The sequence below is a fragment of the Heliangelus exortis genome, chromosome 11, assembly GCF_036169615.1.
Source record: "Heliangelus exortis chromosome 11, bHelExo1.hap1, whole genome shotgun sequence".
In the NCBI taxonomy this organism is placed as follows: Eukaryota; Metazoa; Chordata; class Aves; order Apodiformes; family Trochilidae; genus Heliangelus; species Heliangelus exortis.
In genome coordinates this window covers 6,322,371-6,342,425 of record NC_092432.1, presented here as the reverse complement: position 1 = coordinate 6,342,425, position 20,055 = coordinate 6,322,371, and the positions used below count along the sequence as shown (strand labels likewise).

Genomic DNA, 20,055 nt, shown 5'->3' with positions numbered 1-20,055 from the left:
GGCCTGCCTGGAAGCTTGTCAGCAATTGCCACTTTTTCCTCATGTGCCCTTTTCTAATGCTTGCTCTACGAAGGCTCAGGAGTGCCTCAAAAATATTTTGTGTCCTTTATGGTGGCTGATGTGCTAGCTCTGAATGGTCTGTAATGTGCTGTAGTCATAACACTTCCTGTCAAGGTTGGTCCATGGACTATAAATGTCCTACTTAGTTCTTTCAGGCTGTGATTTACTACACCTGACCCCGAATCTGTCAAAGATTTGTTCTCCACTGGAAAGTTTTGTTGAAAAAAGTGCTTTATTCTACCAACATATACTTTTGTGCACACATATGGTGGGTTGCATGTCAGCCAAAAATTATTTGGGTTGGTTTGGAGGACCAATACCTCTCTGCAGGGCAAAAGCCCACAGGCACCCTGTAAGTGTTCATGTAGATGGAGCCAGTGGAGATACTTTGTCGTTGTAAAGCAGGGTTCTCATAAAAGCCTCATGACTGCATTGGGCTGGAAAATACAGGTAATATTGGAGCACTGATTTGGATAAGAAAATACTTGGTGTAGGCTTTGATTGCAATTCTTCTGATGCTAATTTGAGCTTAAGCAGCCAATTTCAGGTTGGCTGCAATGCTCCCCTTCTTACCTGTTCATTCCTTCATCCTGCTGCCCAGCAGAGGTGGCTGCCACAGAGATGTATCCAAGACCCCTATGAAGGAGATTATAGAAAATCTTAGGTTGGAAGTGACCTTTAAAGGTCATTTTTTTTGCAATAGCAGGTCGTGACAGGACAAGAAGTAATGGCTCTAAACTCGAGGAGAGTAGATTTAGATTAGACTTTAGGAAGGAGTTCTTTATTGTGCGGATGTTGAGACCCTGGAACAGGTTGTCCAGAAAAGCTCTGGATGCCCCATCCTTGGAAGTTTTCAAGTCCAGGTTAAATGGGGCTTGGAGCAACCTAGTCTAGTGGGAGGTGTCTCTGCCCATGGCAGGGGGTGGAAGTAGATGATTGTTAAGGTCCCTTCCAGTCCAGCAATATATTCTGTGATTCTCTGGTGCAGATGGTAGCTTGTTTTCTTAAGCTGAGCTCTGAAGGAATGGTGGGAGCAGTGGTACCTGCAGGGAGAGCACTGGCCAAACCAATAGAACAATAAAAAAAACCAGCTCCATGAACATAACCACTCCCTCTAAGGGCTTTCTAGTACAGTTGGTTAAAATTTGCTCTTCAGTCCAGTCCTGATAGTCAGCAGCTTGCAAAACCCCTAAGGAGGGAATTTCCCTTTTGCCCCGGTGGGCTTTTGATTTTCCCTCTCTGACCCCTCACATGAACAGTCTGGAAGGCAAAGGAAACTTTTTTTTTCCTACCTGCAGAGAACAAGTAGTTGCAAATGTTGTTCCATTTAGCAGGGACTTGTTGAGATCTAACAGTGAGGTTAAGGGATTCAGCCAGCAATAGCACAGTGCCCACTCCTCCCTGCTGCTGCCCTGCTCCTAGGCAGAACCAAGCCCTGGGCCCTTGGCCAGCACTGACCCAGCAGATCCTGCTGCTGCCCTGAGCCCTCCTGGGCTCCCACAGACCTGGTTAAAGGGCTCAGTTTCTTGTGTTCTCTGCAGCAACTGTGGTTATTCTGCAGGAACATCTGTTGGTTGGCACCTACTTGTGTGCCAGATGTGCTTTTGATCTTGTAGGGAAGTGTTTAGCAGGAGCTCCCTTATCCTTCCTTGGGCTTTCAGGCTACAGGTATTTTGTTTTTTAATCCCTGAGACTACCACAGCTTAAATGCATCTACAGGCACAGTTGTTATAAAAACCTGTTGTTCCAAAGACAGACTTGCCTCCTTCAGTTGTTTTCCCTGTGCCTGGGTCATCCTCAGCAGCATAATAAGAAAAAAAATAAGCCCAAACTACAATATTAGAGAAAAAATTATTTTCCCATTTTGCTGGTTTCTCTTCCCAGTTGCCTTTGGAAACAAAGGAGTTTCCTCGCACAGGAAATTCGTGGGAGCAGAGTTTCAGATGTCCTTCAGCAAACACCATGGCGGCACGGGCTGGTGTCAGCAGCACTGCCCTTTGCAATGCAAAATAAAAAAAGGCTGGGGGGGAAAGGAGAAAAAGAAAAAAAAAAAAACAACAACCAACCCACATCGTGACAGCTCCCTTTTCTTTGTGTTCCCATTGTAAATCTAAACAACTCCTTCTCTTGACTGATCAGGAGCCTTGTTGGTGTTGGCCTTGGGAGATCATTCGCAGCAGCACTTGATCTGATGGGGAAGAAAAAAGGGTCCAGGTAGCAGTGATGGTGCAGGAGGAGAGGATGAACCAGGAGCAGGAGGGAAGCTGTGCTGGGAGGGCAGGAGATAGTGAAGGTGGTCAGCGTGTGGATGGTGGGACCGACCAAACCAGTCCTCCTGAAGCATCAAGTGATGCCAGGGCTCAAACACTGTGTCCTGCCACCAGGTAACCCCATTCGAGGTTTCACTGCACAAAGCCAGGTGTGACCACCACTCCTGGGGGGGACACAATAAGGCAGAAACACTGTCAGCTTTAGGAACATTCCCCTTTGCCAGGTGGCCAGCAGTTCCATTGCTCTGGCTCCACTGACTCCTTGCTGTTGACCTTTAAGAGGTTCCTTAATTGCGTGGACTTTGATTCATCAAGCTGGCTGCTTGTGTGCTGGGTCAACTCTTTTGAAATTTAAGTGCTGGACTATTTTTTTACTGCAACTGCAAATAAAGACCTTGTTAACATATACAGAACCAGCAAATAAACACAAAAAACCTGAGGCTGGCCATCTGCATGCTGAGCACTCTGTTCCTCCCTGTCCAGCACTCTACATGGGCAAGATTGCTATTAAAAGCACAAACTGTCACAGTCACAACACAGTTTTGAAATGCTCTATGGAGGCCTCCCTCAGTTGAACAGGATTTTGGTGGGCTTCAGATGTTGCCTGTGTGTCTGGTAGCTCTGAATCAAAGGAGGATTCATTCATCACAACCCATCACCTCCCAGCCCAGGCCTTACTGGCATCCTCAGGAATAGCATTCAGCTATCAGTCAGTGGATACAACAGGGGACATGTGTCCCCTGCAAAGGTTAAGCCTCATCTTAAGGCATCTCCAGCACTTTTTTATACACCCAGAAGCAGACTCGACTCATTTGGTGATTAAACAACTTCTTACTGCTGCCTGGCCTTCCATGGTGTAGCTTTATGAGCCAAGGGAGGAGAGAAGATGCTGAACGCTGAAACCACTTTTGGCTTTTCTGTGTTTGGCATCTGGACACCATCATCAGCGGTCCCTGCAAAGGCCCTGGGACCGCTCTATTGCTGGTGAGTGCCTGGGATGATGGGCAGATGGCTCAGGCAATTGCTGGTTGTGGAATTCAGCTCTCAACCAGATGCTTCCAGCCCTTTTTGTGTATGCACCAGATGTTATTTTGAGGATGCTGGTACAGAAGATCCATGCCAGGAGGATGTCACTGACCAGAAGAGTTCCTCAGCATCCATGTGAACAGTGGAAAAGGAAACCACATGAGGTCTCAGGTATTCCAAGGGGCTGCAGTGGGAAAATCAGGCAAGAGATGAATGTGGGAGGATGACCCTGAGGACCCTCAGACAAAATATCTTCCCATTTCCCAAGGTATGTGGCATCCAAGATGCTACAGGAGCCCCTGGGATTTCTGCATGTTGGGACAGAAATGCTCAGGGTGACAGGATCTACCACAAGACAGATGCTCTGTTCTTTGCACTCCCTGATAGCTCTGTTTTGTTGGCTGAAAAAAATATTTCAGGAAAAATGTATAGTGTAGACATGTTTTTTAAGCAGTGAGGCTTTTCTCTTGGCTCCTTTCTAAGGCTTTCCTAGGCTCTTGGGGTTTTTTTCCTTCTCCCTTCCAAAGGGAAACCTAAGTACACAAACACACATCCCAGCCCCAACCCGCTCACTTTTCACCTGTTTCAATGTCTTTTTTCTTTGCTGGCTGTTTCATCAACACAACCAAAGAAACTGAACTGATGCCAGGAATAAACTTTCAGTGGCAGACCAGTGAGGAAAGGAGGAAAGAAGGTCCTGCCAATAGGCAGGATGGGGAGCAGTGAAGGGTGACATGTGAGCCCTGTGAGACTGTGAATATTTTGTCTTGAGAGCAGTGATAAAAGAAGAGCATCACGGGGTGATGGAGTCAGAGTGTGCTGACGTTGTGGTGAATGCATGTGGATGTGAGACCTGACACTCTACCTGTGCTGGAGAAGCTTTTCTGGGTCAGGGAAAGTGCATGCTGGCTTGGGGACACAGCCTGGAAGTCCTGGACCATGAGTACTTGCTGGGCAGCAGTAACCATCAGGCTGCTCTACTGCATTTTACGCATCCTTCAGGGAGCTTGAAGCAGAGGCAGAGATTTGGATGTGGTTACACCAGAGCAGAGTGGTCCCCAAGCAGGTGTCCTTCCTGTTGCCTCATGCCTTTTAGTCTTCAGAGCTGTGCTGTTCCTGCTGATTCTTCATCAGTTTTGTCACATAAGCATTACAGCCTAATTGATTTATTCCCTGTTAAGCAGTAGGTGACTCTGGTTTGCAAACTCATATATCTGGGTTCCTGCATCCTCAGTGTATGCTTGCAACAATCCCACTCCAAGAGTTGCAGCAGGGCAGAAATCTCAGGGCCAAAGCCTGCTCTCGTTTATACACAGGAGCTGATTCAGAGCCACAGTTGTCTCCTGACAGGTAGGGATGCTGAGCACCTTCCCATCTTTTTCTGGTCTATGGGAAGGAGCCCACTGGATGAGTGATGTGATGGAGGTGGGATTGGGGCACTGGAGGAGGAGAAGAGAATTAATGAGGCTGGTTTGCATCATACTTACAGATCTGCCTTTCCCTGTGGTGGTTTTTAGCAAGTGTTGTTACAGCAAGGCCATCAGTGGGTGCTTTTATACCAAGTCCCCTTTGCCTGCTGGGAGATGCTGCCCCTCCAGCCAGCCTGCACCAGCACAGCTCCAGTGAGACCCCAGTGGGGCAAAGGGATATTCCTGAAAGCCATGGTATGGGCTTACTCTCCCAAACGTGGTCATATGACTCCAGGAGAAGAAGGAAGTTGGAGCAGTAAATACAGCACCTGACATTTAGGAAGTTTTTGACACTCAGGCTGCCAAGATGTGACAATATAAACAAGTGAGATTTTAAACACGTCGAAGTGCAATTTCAAACATCTCATCAAGATGTATCACAGGATCTTTCATCCTAGCAGATAAGTGCTTTAGAAATGTCTTTCAAATGAATCTCCACAGAGGAAACCTTGCTCGCCAGGCAAGCACAGGTAGATGGGGCTACAGTGGCAGCAGCCACTGCTTCCCTTAATCACAATCTCATCCTATTTCCCAAGATAAAAGCCTCAAAACGAACTGGTGAAATGTCACAGGGACAGATCTGCAAGTGTCAGGTGTCCTGGCTCCTCTTGGGGTGTTATGGCATGTGATATAGGGAGGGGAGACAAGAAAGGAGCCCATGAGAGCTGCTTTTCTGGAGGGGACAAGACTGGTGTTAGGGCAGGTGTGTGATGTTGTGCTTTAGTACATAATCTCAAGGGTCAAAGAAGTATCTCTGATCCCATCTCTTCTCATCTGGCTTTGGCTTCTGTGTCTAATTTGCAAGTTAATTTACATGTGCATCTAACCAGCAGTGAAGCCTTTCCTCTCCAAGTTATGTCTCTCCTATGAAAGCAGAGGTTTTTGTGGATATGGGTGGGCTTGGACCTAAACCTGCAGAAACCAGTTGAGTGTCTGCTGTGAAGTCCACAAGGGGACTTGGCAGTGAACGTGGCCACCTTCCATCCTTTCAGTGAGACCTTGATGTGCAGATGGAGACACAGTTGTAGTCCCCAACAAATCTTTATTTCCAGCCTCTGGGCTTGGTTCCTGCTCTGTTTGGACTCCCAGGACACCTTTGCTTCTCCACCCTGCAGGACAGGCTGGAAAGGCTTGGCACTTGGAAGGCAGTCATTTCCCTTTCATAGACAACTTGGAAATGTGGCAATTTCCTCTCCCAGCCAAGCCCTGGAATCACGCTTGCTGCTTTGCTGGTCTCAATCCAGCAAACTCTGAATTTCAGGGAAGAGAAGGGAAGGTTCAAACCTGTATCCCAAGCACTGGCTGGAGTGAATCCTGCTCCATCTTTGAGGACTCACGGAGCACCCAGATGAACTGAATGATTGTACTGCTCTTAGTCAGCAAAATGAATCCACTCACCTAACAGGGCAGTTGGTGCATCCAAGCCCATCTCTAAGGAGAGTGTGCAGGTGTCATACAGTCCGTGGCATTGCAAGGTCTGGCTTATGCCCATGAATGCTCATGGGATTATATATTAGTGCATCCTGATTATATATCCTGCATCTGTGAGCATCCTGCTCTGCATCCCTTCCTCACCCAGCTGCTTCAGGGGTGGCCCATGGGTTGAGAAGGCAGTAATCTGGGGAGGGTGGTCCCTGACCAGGCCTTCCATCACACTGATGTGCTTTTCAGATAGAAAATAGCAATTCCGATCTTGAGGACTACATCAGAGCAATCCTTAAAAACCAAATTAAATATAGCTGGCGACTATTTTTTAAATAAATACGGGTTGCAGCCTGCATCCAGTTGAGGAGACCAATGTCTGCATGTGCTTTTCAGGCCAGGGAGACCTTTTCATATCAATTGTGTGCTTCTCTGGGTAACGTTTCCTACCCTCCCACTCAGCAAGAGCTGTACTCACTCTCAGCAAGGCAAGACCAGCGTTTACAAGAGGACAGCTCTGCTGTAAACCCATGGTTCTTGTTCCTCTCCTGCCTTGTAGGATTCATTTTTGGTGTTATGGGCCAAACTACTTCACCTACCCTGTCCCAGCTGTAAAAGGAGGATGGTAAAATGCACCCCAGACAAAAGCAGGTTGTGAAAACTTAATCAGGAGGTGTCAATAATTTGAACTCCTCTGTTAAAATTGTGGCACTGTGAACTCTCTTTCGGAGGAACTGGTATGGATTAATTCTATTTAACTATTCCCCAAGGGGTCACGGAGATGCCATTATCTCTCTTTTATGTGGAGAAGGCAGAAGGGTTGCCTAAGGATGTGGGTTGCCCAAGGTCAGGAAGAAGCAGAGGTTTTGGTCCACCAGGAATGGGGTTCACTTGGATACAGCTGAAATTTTTGGTTGGTTCATGTGTCTCATACCCATGTGTATTCCCTGTGGCTGTGGGGAAGGAAGAATTGGAGGTGGGCATTGTAAAATATCCATGGAAAACACATTTTTTAATTGGTAAGACTGAGAATATGGATGTGTAAAGCCTGCTCTTAGAGATCTGCTCACCCAAAGAGGCTGGGTGACCTACTTGTTCAGTCAAAGCAGCTTTGATTTTATGTATCAAAATTGCCCAAAGCAGAACAAAACCATACGTAGCAACAGTTGAGATAATAATTTAATAAGTGGGGAACAATGAAAAGGGAAGCAGAAACCCTAAACAGCCCATTCATAGTGGGTGAATAGAAAAGTCCTTGCATACCTGATTTGTCAGAAATTATTCATCCAGGAAAATTTGGACCCGAACCATAAGACGATTTTTTCTTTCTTAGCCTCTGATATATGAATCAGTGTCACTTTACATCTGAGCACAGAATGTTTTGACCTATATAATATCTCAGATAGTGGAAATGCAGCTCGAAGAGCTCAAAGCAAAAATGAGAAAGGATAGCATAAGCCAGTAATATGGCATTAGCACATATAGATGTGACTTATCACTGGAAAACATCCCGACAGAAGTCAAAAGAAGAGCGTTTTGTAAATAATAGGATTAGGAGGCAGGCTGCTACTTTGTGGAGCTGGCTATACAATCAAACTGATAACAACTAGATTAATAAGGCAATTCAATCTAAACATGGTGTAGCACTAGAAAGCTGTTCAAAATCAATGCCTATCTGGGCAATTTTAATCGAGGTTGGTCTTTGCCTTTTGAAGCCAGGAGATTTGAAACTGCAGGTCAGCAAGGTGTAATCAAATGGACTTCTTTTCTTTTTCTTTTTTTGAAGTTCTTCTCTTAATTAGTGCTTTCCCTCTCTTAATGCTTTCCTCTTCCTTGGGGGGGGAAGTGAAGCAGGGTGGTGCTTCCAGCTTGCCTGTGTTAGGAGGGATGTATGGGAGACCTTGGAAAATGCCAGGTTTGGCTAAACTTGGGGGGTTTTGAGCAGCTGGTTTGTATGGTTGGGACCCATGGCCTGTGCTGAGCCTGAGGTTGGACAGGGCATCACCTCCTGTGGCATCATATCCAAAGTGCACATTGTCTTTGTACAGAAAGAGACTGAAGGGAAGGTGGCCTGAAGTTGTAGCATTGGACACAATGGGCCAAAAGGCTGATGGTTTTGAAGTCACAGGAGCATTTCAGGATTAATTAAGCCAGCAGAGACCTTCAGCCAAATATGACCCAGCTTCAGACAATCTCCACCAAGCCTGGTACAAGAAGCAGTGTTTCTGTCAGCATCCAGCAAGAGCATCCTGGGTGCTCTTGGGCCAGGTCTGTAACAGTGGCTGTGGCCAGCAAAGCCCAGTGTTGTGGAGCAAGTTACAGGAAGATGTGACAGCAGAGCCCTCTCTGTCATCCCCCTTGATGCTCATATACTCAGCAGAATACTCTGTGATCTCTTTGCATGATGATATTTCGTAACGTTTTGCATTTCAGTGTTTGTGTGCATGTGTGTGAAACAGGAACCATAAAACAGCCCTTGAAAGGCTGCTGGATGGGGTCTGTGGGCAGTTTATGTCCTTCCCCATGACTTCTGCACATAGTGATCTAGGAGATGTGCTCTTAACTTGCCTTCCTTACATCCAACATCTCCAGACTTGATGTCTGCCTGATGAAAAAAAAAAAAAAAAACAGTGACCTGCCCTATTTTTGATCCTGCTCTGGCAGGGAGGTTGGACTTGATGATCTTCAGGGGTCCCTTCCAACACCTGATGTTCTGTAATTGTGTAATTTCAGGAGGAGACATGCACAGACCAGTTGCTGAGGGCCTGTGAAGCCAGACTCTGTAAATGCATTTGAATGATGCATTTTGCTGCTTCAGCTCAGCACTGCTGTAGCTGCAAAACAGGGATGAGGTGGAACTTAATAGGTCTTCTCCACTTCTTGATTTCTGGGATACATTTTTTTCCCCTTTGCAAGAGACTCTGAGCTCCCACTTATGCAGGGAGCAACATTTCTTTTTCTAAGACCTTAATCTGTACTACAGCAAGTTTAAAGGACTGTGAATCCTGTTTGGAAGGCTCTTTCAGAGGAGACCTCTCTGGAAGGATGTGTGGTTTGCACGCTCATCTAGTCTGCTCTCACTCTGCAGTGAACCCCATTAAGTGGAGGCTTGTTAAATGCCAATAGTCTCTAAAAATAAACTAGTCCTGCTGTTCCCTTGATACACCAAAAAATGAAACAGCTTGCTGACTCTTGGGTCTGTCAAAAAGAAGAGGAGAATGTCGGAGAAGGAATCTCTGACTTGGCCTTGGAAGGTCTCCAGCAGGTGGGAGGAAAGGGACATCCACCACAGCATTTCCAAAGGTTTGATGTTATATGGTTGTGCTCAACCTAACAAAAGGATTTATGTTGCATTCTGCAAGCCTGAATCTTTTTTGATGACACCAAATGTTCACACGCTCTTATTCTTAGTCTTATTTCTTTTTCATTTATGTCTAAAGCATTTGAGTTTTGTTTTTTTTTTTGGACTCTTAGAAATATGTGCTCCTGAGATACATTTTCATTAAGGTGTATATTTCCAGTTAACAATATTTCTCCTGGAGGAGAATTTGGTTCTCTTTATGAACATGTTCATTTGGATCTCTGTGCAGTGGAAACAATAAAAGAGAGCAATAAGCACATGGAAGTTAAAATGTGTTTGACTCAGAGCCCAGCTCCCACTGAGAGACACAAAGTGGGCAACTGGTTCTTTGTGGCCCCTTTGTGGCAAGCTATAGCAAGAAGGAGCTCTGCTGCCAACTAGATGCAAACTAGTACTTGCATGTATTTATTTTTAAGTGAGGATTGACAGGTTCTATGAGTGGTGTTGGTTTCTGGAGGGGGTTGGTTGTGCTTATTCTTCATTATAGCATCAGCCTGGTGCCTGGTGCTGGAAACTTTGGCTCTCTGTTCCCACAGGTCTTGCTCAGGCAGGCCTGGCACCCATCCTTGTGCAGTGGTGTCAGGTCATGGGAGTGACAAGGTTGTCACTTGAGGTCCCAGCTCCAGCATGCAGGTGGCTGCCATGACTTGGTCTCGTAGCTTCAGCCAAGTTGCACTGAAGAAGGGGACAAAGGGCTGCAGGGCATTCATGATGGGAGGGGGCCGGAAGAGGGACTGGGGTCACTGGGAGGATGAGGTCTCCACAGGTCACCCAGGAGTCTGGTGGCTCAGTCTGAATAAAAGGGAGATTTTGGGTAGTTTGAACTGAAAGCCCAAGATGAAAATAATGATGGGAATGCTGTCCAGATCATCCACTTCAGTCCCTGCCTTAGAAGGACAGAGGAAGCCCCGTGGCAACCTGGAGATGGAGGAGACCTTTTCTCTGCACTGCTAACACCTGACTGCTAAAAAAAATGTAGAGCTGTATTTAATGCAACCTGTAGGCTGCATGCTGCTTTGATGACAGAGACCAGATGTCTTTGATGGCTGGTTAGATGCACAGGTATTATTAATTGGGTTGTTTAGGAGCTTTTTTTTCAGAATGATTTTACAGTCATAGTGGGGCATCAATGCCAATGGATGTGAAAAGCCCTTCAGAGGCATCAGGACATCTCTCTTCTGGATGGGGCAAGATGGGAATGGCACAGCAGTGTCTCCGGAGCCCTTCAGAGCAGGATCTCTTGACTGTTGAACAATGCTTGGCAAAGAGGAGCTGGGTTTATAAATAATGCATTTCCTTTGTCTTACAGGAGTTCTGGAGGCAGAGGTACAATCAGATCAGCTGTGAACAGCTTACATAGCAAATCTAATAGGTTTGTAAATTAGATTTTGTGTTCATTTGTTTTTGCTGTAAGGCAGCTATTAATCTGCTTCTCCTCTTCGTGGGATAGTGCTGCTCTTATTTAGCAAATGTATCTGTTTATCTTCACTTCTGCTTTGCATTTTCTTAATCGTTTCCCCCCCCCTTTCCTCAGCTCAGTGCAATAATCATTTGCAAATAACCAAGAATCTGCAAGTTGTGGTGATTGAGAGAATGAGAGAGTTACTTATTGTGAAAATGTCAGTGATAGAACTTGCCATTTTTGTGGTTTTATTACGTGCTATTAGGAGAGCGATCGCCGTCTCTGACATCAGAACTTCATTCGTTTTTTTTGTAATGCACTTCTGGAACATCCATTGCTGAGTCATTTCATGGCATTGCAGCTTCATTCAGTGTCTCTCTCTGTTGTTTTTCCAATAAATTCATGTCAGCCCAGCGTTACCAAGCGGCACAGTTGCATGGCTTGGTGACACCATGTGATGAAGGAAGGGTGATGTCATTCTGTGATGGTCAAAACACAGAAAACAGACAAAACCAAAAAAAATCATAGTTATTCCCAAGATTTCTTTACCATAATTCTTTTATGATTTTTGACACCTTTTAAGTAAGCTTTGCAAGACACGAGGTGATAGGGCAAAGTGTAAGATGTGGACAAATCCAGCAGCCTCAACTGGCAGCCTCTGGAAAGGTGCTGTACAAACCCACACAAAGCCACTGGCACCCAGCATTTGTAAACATATTTACTTGCTGTTCTGAAACATGACATAATATGAGCTACAGTGTGTCCCTGAGAGCTCCTTCCCTGGGCTGGCGATGTGCTCCCAGGAGATGGATGTTGACCATAAGCCTGGACCACCAGCCCTGCCCTATCTCACCTTCCTTGTTGTTTACACGTTTTTTATAAATGTATTTGTTTACCAACCACTTCCCAGCTGGAGAAAACCCCTTTTCACTTGGAGGGTGGGATTCCCTTTAGCTGACAGTGAGTGCTTTGGCCATGTGTTTTTCAAAGCACTCTGAAGGATGGAGGTTTTCTCAGAACTGCAGATGCTTGTGCACCTTCTTGATGAGATGCTTGGGTATTCTCTTTGGAGGGCAGCTGGCTGAAATCCAATCTTTGGGGGCACCCTTAGTTCATGCCATTTGATATAAATGGTACTGAAGTACTCGGGCTGATTTGCTTCTTAGAGCAGGGATTAAAAGATGGGCTCTCCCAGTGATCATCTCCAAATGGCAGCATCTGGCTGTTGCCCATCCCACTGCTCATTCCTGGGTCTGGAGCCAGTGAGAAGGATGCTGTAACCCTTGTGCTTTCTTTTGGATGCAAAAGTTACCAGGGTGCCAGCCTGCCCCTGTTTGGTATGGGGTGCTCATAGCCCCATCTCCCAAGCAGTACGCAGCAGCTCAGCTAAATTAATTTCTCCTTTGGTTGAAGTGAAGGTTTCCCTTCTCTGATGAGGATTTTAACCCATTGCAGGAGCTGAGCTGGCTCCACTTTGGGATGCTCATGTGTGAACAGGAGGCAGTAGGGCAGCAACCTTGGCTGCTACAACCACCTAGAAAATATCTCGGTGAATTCTGGGGATTCCCTAGGGTGTCTTGTCTGCAAGTTTCCATCTGCCAGCCTGTCTTTGCAGAGCCTGCTTGTGTTTCTGTGTGCATGCTTTTCCACAGTGTCAGCTTGTGCTTGCTGTGGGGCTTTGCCTGGCTGTAAGCAAGCAGGTATTTAAGGATTTGTGTCTGTCTGCTTGAGTGTAGCAGAATACAAACAGGCTTTCAGTTCTGCTTTAGCTAATAACTGCAATTTTGCTTTTCTGATGAAGTTTGAATTCTAACAGGCAGAGCTGAAGACAGTGATTATAGAAGTGCCATTGGGATGCTAACATGTCCTGTCTCCCTCACTCTCTCTTTCTTTTCTCTAGAGCTGAAGTAGTAATAAATGACTCTTCGTCTCCAGCTGTGGTTGACAGAAGTAATGAAAGCATTAAGCACAACATTAAACCAGCCTCACCCAAATGGAGACACAACCAGACACTCTCTTTGAAGATCAGGTACTGGTAATTATCTATTGGGCAAGAGACAGATTTGGTCCTTTCTGGTGCAAGCTGGCAAATTGCCTCTGTATATCATCTAAAAAAATCGAGGAAGAAATAAAAGGCCCATCTCCTGCTGAGCTGGGCTTCATATCTGTAAGCGATCACTTGGGAATGAATTCCTGGCTGAACCATCTGGCCTTGTGACAACAAAGCATGAAGCACTTGAGCCCCCATTTTCCAGGCCAGGTGGAATTAGTGTCTGCTGGTGGAGGGTCATGGAGGGGAGAAGGAGAGCCGCTTCCATGGATAAAAGGGCTTACCCTCTGCTAATGGTGGTCTGACTGTTCTTGGGAAGGGGTGGGTGGAGAAGGAGCAAGGCATTAAGGTGCAGATATCCACTCGTAAGGTGTTCCTTAAGAGCACCAGTCTGATAGACAGGCCACAAAGCAAGGGCAGCCAAGAGACAGGAGGTCATCTTAAACACGACCCAAGTTATCTCTGTACCTGGCCTGATGGGGCTGTTTTCTTCCCCGTCCTCAGGAAACAAATCTTGAAGTTCCTGGATGCAGAGAAGGACATCTCAGTGCTGAAGGGGACGCTGAAGCCAGGGGACATCATCCATTATGTCTTTGACAGGGATAGCACCATGAATGTCTCACAGAACCTGTACGAGCTGCTGCCCCGCACCTCACCCCTCAAGGGGAAGCAGTTCCCCACCTGTGCCATCGTGGGCAACTCAGGGGTCCTGCTCAGCAGTGGCTGTGGCCCCGAGATCGATGCCCACAGCTTCGTGATAAGGTAAGAGGCCTGCACCCTGCTGTACCGTGGGTCTGAGGAGGTTCCAGGGGCTTTCAGAGCTGTGGAAAGGGGCTGGAGCCTTGCTTGGGACCTTGCGAGGTCCTGCTGCAAACTCTTCCACCCACCACCAAGTGCTCCTGCAGTCTCTGTAGAATTGCACCCTGTGTCTGCTCAACATGAGCCATTATCCCCACTGGGCACCATTAACCCCCAGCAGCCCCTGTCCCAAGCACTCCCTCCTCTTTTCTTTTTTTACTTTTTTTTTTTTTTTCCCTCTTACAACCAAATCCTGTCCTGGTCTCTCCCATGGACACAAGCTCAGTTCCTCTCCAAATCACCTCTGCCCTCAAGCTCTGGATGTACCACACGTTGCCCTGACACTGTACTTGTGCTAACTTGGGTCTGACTCTCCCCTGTGACCACTTTATCCCCAGCACTGATGTCCCCACAGATGCCCTGCCCCCTGAACCTGCAACAGCAGTTCCTGACCCTCACTGGACACACACTGAATTTGCTACAGAAGATTCTTAAAGGGGGAAAGAGGAGCCCACCTCCTCTCCCATCCCCAGTATCTAGAGGGGCTGTAGGAGGCTGCTGATGATTTATGTACGTGCAGACATGTGCTTTCCAGTGAGTCTATTATGAAGACAGCCCAATCCATCAGCAGCTCACAGAGGTGGTCCCTGCTGTGACATGGGAATGGGGATAATGTCACCCCCAGCTCAAGCCCGGCTGCTCCAGGCTGTCTGACTGCCAGCAGTTCCATCCTGTCCATGAGGGATGGGGCATTGTTGTTTCCATCCTTAAGTAAAACCAGTGTGAGCAAAGGAGTAGATTGCTGTTGGCAGTTCTGGCAAAGTTTAGGAAGGAGCTTTCATGTCAGGCAGTGAAGTTGCAGGAGGAAATCCTTTCTGATTGTAAAGACTGGGATTTTGAGCATCTTCTCCCCAGCCCTGTGTGCCAGTGCAGCTTTGGCACAGATGGGCTCCTCCCACCATGGATTATCTGAGCCACCACTTGAACCTGGCAGCACTTGAACCTTTTCAGCAGGGTTGGCAGTGACCAGTGATGGGCTTTGTGTCCAGGATACAGATTTACCCTTCAGATCCAACATTTATTTGCAGTGAGTGGATTGGGAGGGCCCCTTGTGCCAGTAGCACCAGATTTTCTTCACACCGTTCCCTTTGTTTCCCCATCTGTGGAGTAGGGAAAACAGCAGCAATGGTTGATAATCAAGGCAGATGGTTAGGATGCAATTCCTGCTCATTAAATACTGTAACTTCTCTGTAAAACTCTGCAGGAGGGCACACAGCGTGCAAACACACAGGTACCCTCTGGTTTTCACCACACAGGGTGAAAACTCTCTGCATCCCCCCCCATCAGCTGAGCCCTGGTGCCATTTACTCAGTGCCACATGCATGGCACAGCCACAGCTTAAGAGCCATGAATCCGACCTCGAGGAGCTGTAGGAAACCACCATCTAATGAGGGTGATTTGTTGGCACTTTATCCTGCAGCCCCTCAGCTTTCATCCCTGGCATGGCACAGGAGCTCCTGGGGTAATGTGTGCCTGCATCCCCCTGCTCATCCTGAGAGGAGGCACGGAAAGGACTACAGAAAGAGATGGGGTTTTTTTAAAGGTCACAGACTCCAGACAGCCCAGCCCTGTGGAGACTGTGTCCCAGCATCTACCTCCCGCTGATGTCATTGTCACTGCTGGTGCCTCTGGGTCTGCTCTTAGCAGAGACTCTGAAAAGGGACTTGGGATAACATTACCCCAGCAAGACTGAAATTAAGTAGCGAGTGCTTTCCTTGGAAACAGCATTCCAAGGCTGTTTCATTTCAAATCTGCCATGGCAGCAAAGATGGGAGGTTTGTTGCTACGTGTTATTTTTGAACCTCACCAGAAGAGATACTGATCCCCACAAACCCACCCACCTGGCACCAAAGCCATTTCTGTCATCACCATTGCCCCAGAGGAATCTGCAGCCACATGCCAGCCTGGTGAGGAATGATGACCCCATGGCTCATCATTAACAGGTCAGAGCCCTTTTAGTTTATTGCAGACTCATTCTCCTTCCTTCCTTCAAAAGCTAGAGGGAATGGGCACCTATGTCACTGGCCCCAGCCTTTAGCATGAAGCACCCCTCATATTAGCTGCTGCCCTCTCTTCTCACCCCCATTGTAAAGGAGCTGCTGGGTGTTTTTCCTCACAGGTGCAACCTGGCCCCTGTCCAGGAGTACTCCCAGGATGTGGGCATGAAGACAGACCTGGTGACAATGAACCCCTCGGTCATCCAACGGGCCTTTGAGGACCTGGTGAACGAGACCTGGAGGGAGAAGTTGCTTCAACGCCTCCACAGCCTCAACGGGAGCATCCTCTGGATCCCGGCATTCATGGCCAAGGGGGGCAAGGAGAGAGTGGAGTGGGTGAACGAGCTCATCCTGAAGCATCACATCAACGTCAGGACTGCCTACCCCTCACTGCGCCTGCTGCACGCTGTCCGAGGGTAAGAACAGTATCTTTTCTGCTGACGGTGAGGAAGACTTCATCAGGGGTGGCTGGTCCTGAGGTGACAACTAGAGACCACCTCACAAGCAGGGTCTCTCCACTCAGAGTGCGAGGTTTTCTAGCCATGCAGTGTAACAAGCCTAAGTCTTCCAGTGCTTGCTGGTTGTGAGCCTGGATGTGACCACAATAACTCCAAGACCTACTGCTAGGGCTCTCCTTGGTAGACGCTGTGTGTGTGTTGTGGCTTGCAGAGTTTTTGTGGCAAGGTTTGTCACCTTGTGCTTAAATCACACATCCAAGTCTTGTAAAGCTCCTCAGGTCAGCAGAGTACCAAGGGATGTTCACCAGTAGCCTGTGTGTTCCTGTGATGGTGCAAACTGTACTGCTCATTGTAAATGACCACCCCAAGGAAAGGATTAACATGGTCTGGTCCTGCTGGTTAGATAAATAGAACCAGGTGGTAGTAAATAGCCTTACTGGGAGAGGAGGATGGAATCTATCAGTAACCAGGTGTATGGAAGTCACAGGAGTGGTGGGCATGAGCAAGCTATTAAAAAAAGAGCTCAAGCAGTGAGACTTCCATGTAAATGGTTTCATAATGGGGTAGGTTCTTGCTTTTTTGCTTTATCTCTCTGGTGAGGGTCATTATTCATTAGGCATTTAGAGAGTCTAAGCAGGTGGTGGCTTAACCTGGAGACAGCTTAGTGTCAGAAGTTGTCCTCCCTGATCCTGACTACACCCTGTTGCTCTTCTGGGATGGGAATTCAATTCATGCAGTTGATGCTTCCACCTCTAAGCCTCAGCATTAATGTTTCTTGATCTCTCTGAGCCCTTTTTCCCCAGCCCTCCTCTGAGCCTGAGCTCCTCTGCTCATATGGTCCATACTGGGGATTGCTTTGTCCCAGCCTGGCTGATGTGTTTGTGTAGGGTATGGGCCTGGGACAGATTTTGGGGTCCTTTCCTACAGGAACAAGCCTAAGGGGTTACTCTGGGGAGAGGGGTGTGAAGGGCAGCTCTGCAGGCAGCCCTGGCAGGCTGGGAGTTGCAGAGGCTTTGGTGCTGCTGTGCATCTCCAGCAGCAAGAACAGCCCCAAGTGCCAGTGTGTGGGCCTTCCCTGGGCCAGAGAGGCATCTCACAGCAAACACTGGCTTTAAGGTAAAGAAAGGGAAGGAAGTGACACTGCAAATCACAGAAAGGGAAGGAATTAAAAAAAAAAACAACCCACAACCCAAATTCTGAGCTATTTCTAGCTCTAATTGACTTATTTTCATCTGTCAAAATAGAATTTAAGCTCCTGTAGTAAGCCCTTCAAATCAACAGGCTGCTAATCCTGTGCTGGCAACCATTCCCAGTGCCAGAAAATTCCCATAGGAAGCTTCGCAGAGGGATTGGCAAGGGCTGGGCATCACTTTCCCACAGGGGAGGAGGAGGATGCCTCCATCAGCTCTGCTGCTGAGCTTATCTTCCAACTCACAGCACCCTCCTGGCCCTCTTGTGCTGCAGCCCTGGGTCCAGCTGGGCTGGCTGGCACTCAGGTTGTCCCTGTGGATCTCCCACAGTGCGGTATTGGAGCCCCCACTGGTGGTTGGCAGGTCCTGCCTGGCTGGAGGGGATGCAGGAGGAATTTTGGGATGAGGCCAGGGGTTCAACGCTCTCTCTCAGTGCATGGAGTGCTGTGTCACTCTCCTGCAGAGCTTGGAATCGTGGCTTCTTTCTGCACGTGTTAGTGTTCCTGTAGGTTTGAATGGGATCCTGTGCAAGGAATGTGGGTTTGGGTTTCTGGAAACTTACTGGGGCTCAGAGGGATGTGACCATTCAGACCAGCAAGTGGGTGAAGTAGCCAGTGTTGGCGAGTGTCTGGGATGGATATCCATGTGGTTGGATGCTGGCTGATGCTGATGACAGGCTCTTAAGTGTCTGAGCTACAGCTTGAGACCTCTAGCCTGGTATCTGGGCTGGTCACCATGCTGTGGGGCAATAGAGGAAGATGGGTCAGAGCTGCACAGTGGCAGTAATTCAATTCTAACTGCAGAAGGCAGTGCTGGTCCTCCTAAGGGGGCTGCCCTCTAAGCCAAAGGAGCTGCTGCCTGACCTGCCCTCCTGCTCTCACACTTATCAGCAGGAAAACAAGGATGCCTGCTAATTAACAATTTATTAATATAATTAAAACTTCAGGCCCCTCAGCTAGCTAGAACAGATGGGAGCACTTGAACACCTACCTGGTGTGTTGTGTCCTGGTCAAGGAGCTGTAGAGAGGGAGCACCCCAACTGAGGGCTGGGGGCAAAGGGCTGTGCTCTTCTGGGAGAAGGCTGGAATCAGTGTTAACCTTTTCCTTGGTGCAGCCTTCTCAGGTTTGGACTTGGTTGGATTTAAGGATGATTCAGACAGTGCTGTATGAACAGCCAAGGAGTGGGGTATGCTGGTCCTCTTGGTGCTATAGAGGCAGTTTCTTGGGTACCTGTAGAGTTGTCTTGATCATGTACTCTGAGCAACTGATGTTGTTTGGAACGGAGAAAGGAGTCTTTTCTCAGGTCGGAGGAACTGACAAAACTGATAAAAATCACTAGGAGTTTATTATCATCTTCTGTGATACTGGTTACTATCATGTTCTGTGATACTGATTCCTAAGTTCATCCTGTATTTTTGCTTACGAGCTCCTTGCTGTTTCATGGTTATGGTCTCCAATGACTTCCTCTGTCTCTCCAGCTCTCTCTGAGGCACATGCCCACTTATAGCATTACACTTTTATTTGACAGATCTAAGATTTGTGAAACAAATAAATTTTGTGCTGTGCAGCAGAGAATCAATAATCCACAAAGCCCCACAGAACATCACTGGGCTAGAGCAGGCTGCAGTTGCAGAGGTGTCCTATCTTCTCCTTTGCTGGCTAAAAGTACCCTTTATCATTGATCCTTAGTTGATTTGGAAATCCCCAAAAAAGGGGGAAGTCTTTCAGCCAAGGCTCTCTTATTTTACTCTTTTATTTTCAAGGAGTAGCACTTTCTACAAAGACTAATTTTATCTCAGAAAACTTCAGTTCATCTACAGAAAGCTTTGCCATTCCTCTTCTTCCTTCACTTCCAAGTGAAATAGATTTGTGAGTTCTTGACTCCTTGAATGGCAGTGTTTATTGTCCTGCTCTGCTTTCCCCCAGACCAGAATGCATCTCAGTGGCAATTGACCATTCTATAATTCTCAGTGCATTGGGGGTGTTTGTAAAACGTGCTTTGCTGAGATAAGTAAAAAGCATTTGATTTTGTCCTCAACAGAACCACTTAAGAAATCACCTTCCTAGCTGTGAGGGTGCCTTAAGTGTTTACTGATAGCTTTTTGTGTTGATGATTCTGGGCAATCTGTGCAATAGGATGGAGACTTCTTACGTGGCATCTTCATGCCAGGAGAGGAGAGTGCCCTCAGCATTTTGATGGAGGCTCTCAGAAGGAAGCCAAGGCCCCACCTAAGGCTGAGGAGGAGAGCTGTGCTGTGGCAGGGACAGAGAGCTCATGGGGACAGGGACAGTGCCATGTGTGACATTTTGGGGGTGTGTGACTCACTTCAGGACACTTCTATAAAATGTCTCCTGAGCAATTGGGCTGGTGAGTGCAGTGCTCATCTCCTGGCTGGGAAACAAGCAAGATCCTTATAAGTTATCTGTTAGTGTCTCCAAAAAGCCTTGTAACCCCTATTGCCAAGCAGCTTTTGTCAGAGAAATAACATCAA

At 47.4% G+C, this 20,055-nt stretch overlaps 1 protein-coding gene across 1 annotated transcript in view; it reads left to right on the top strand.

Annotated features, from left to right (window-relative positions):
• ST8SIA2 (ST8 alpha-N-acetyl-neuraminide alpha-2,8-sialyltransferase 2) overlaps positions 1-20,055 on the top strand; it is a 31,996-nt gene that overhangs the window by 4,129 nt on the left and 7,812 nt on the right. Inside the window, exons 2-5 of the mRNA XM_071754285.1 lie at positions 10,918-10,980; positions 12,911-13,039; positions 13,565-13,822; positions 16,038-16,331. Coding sequence (XP_071610386.1) covers positions 10,918-10,980; positions 12,911-13,039; positions 13,565-13,822; positions 16,038-16,331 — 744 coding nt within the window. The remainder of the gene's footprint in view (positions 1-10,917; positions 10,981-12,910; positions 13,040-13,564; positions 13,823-16,037; positions 16,332-20,055) is intronic.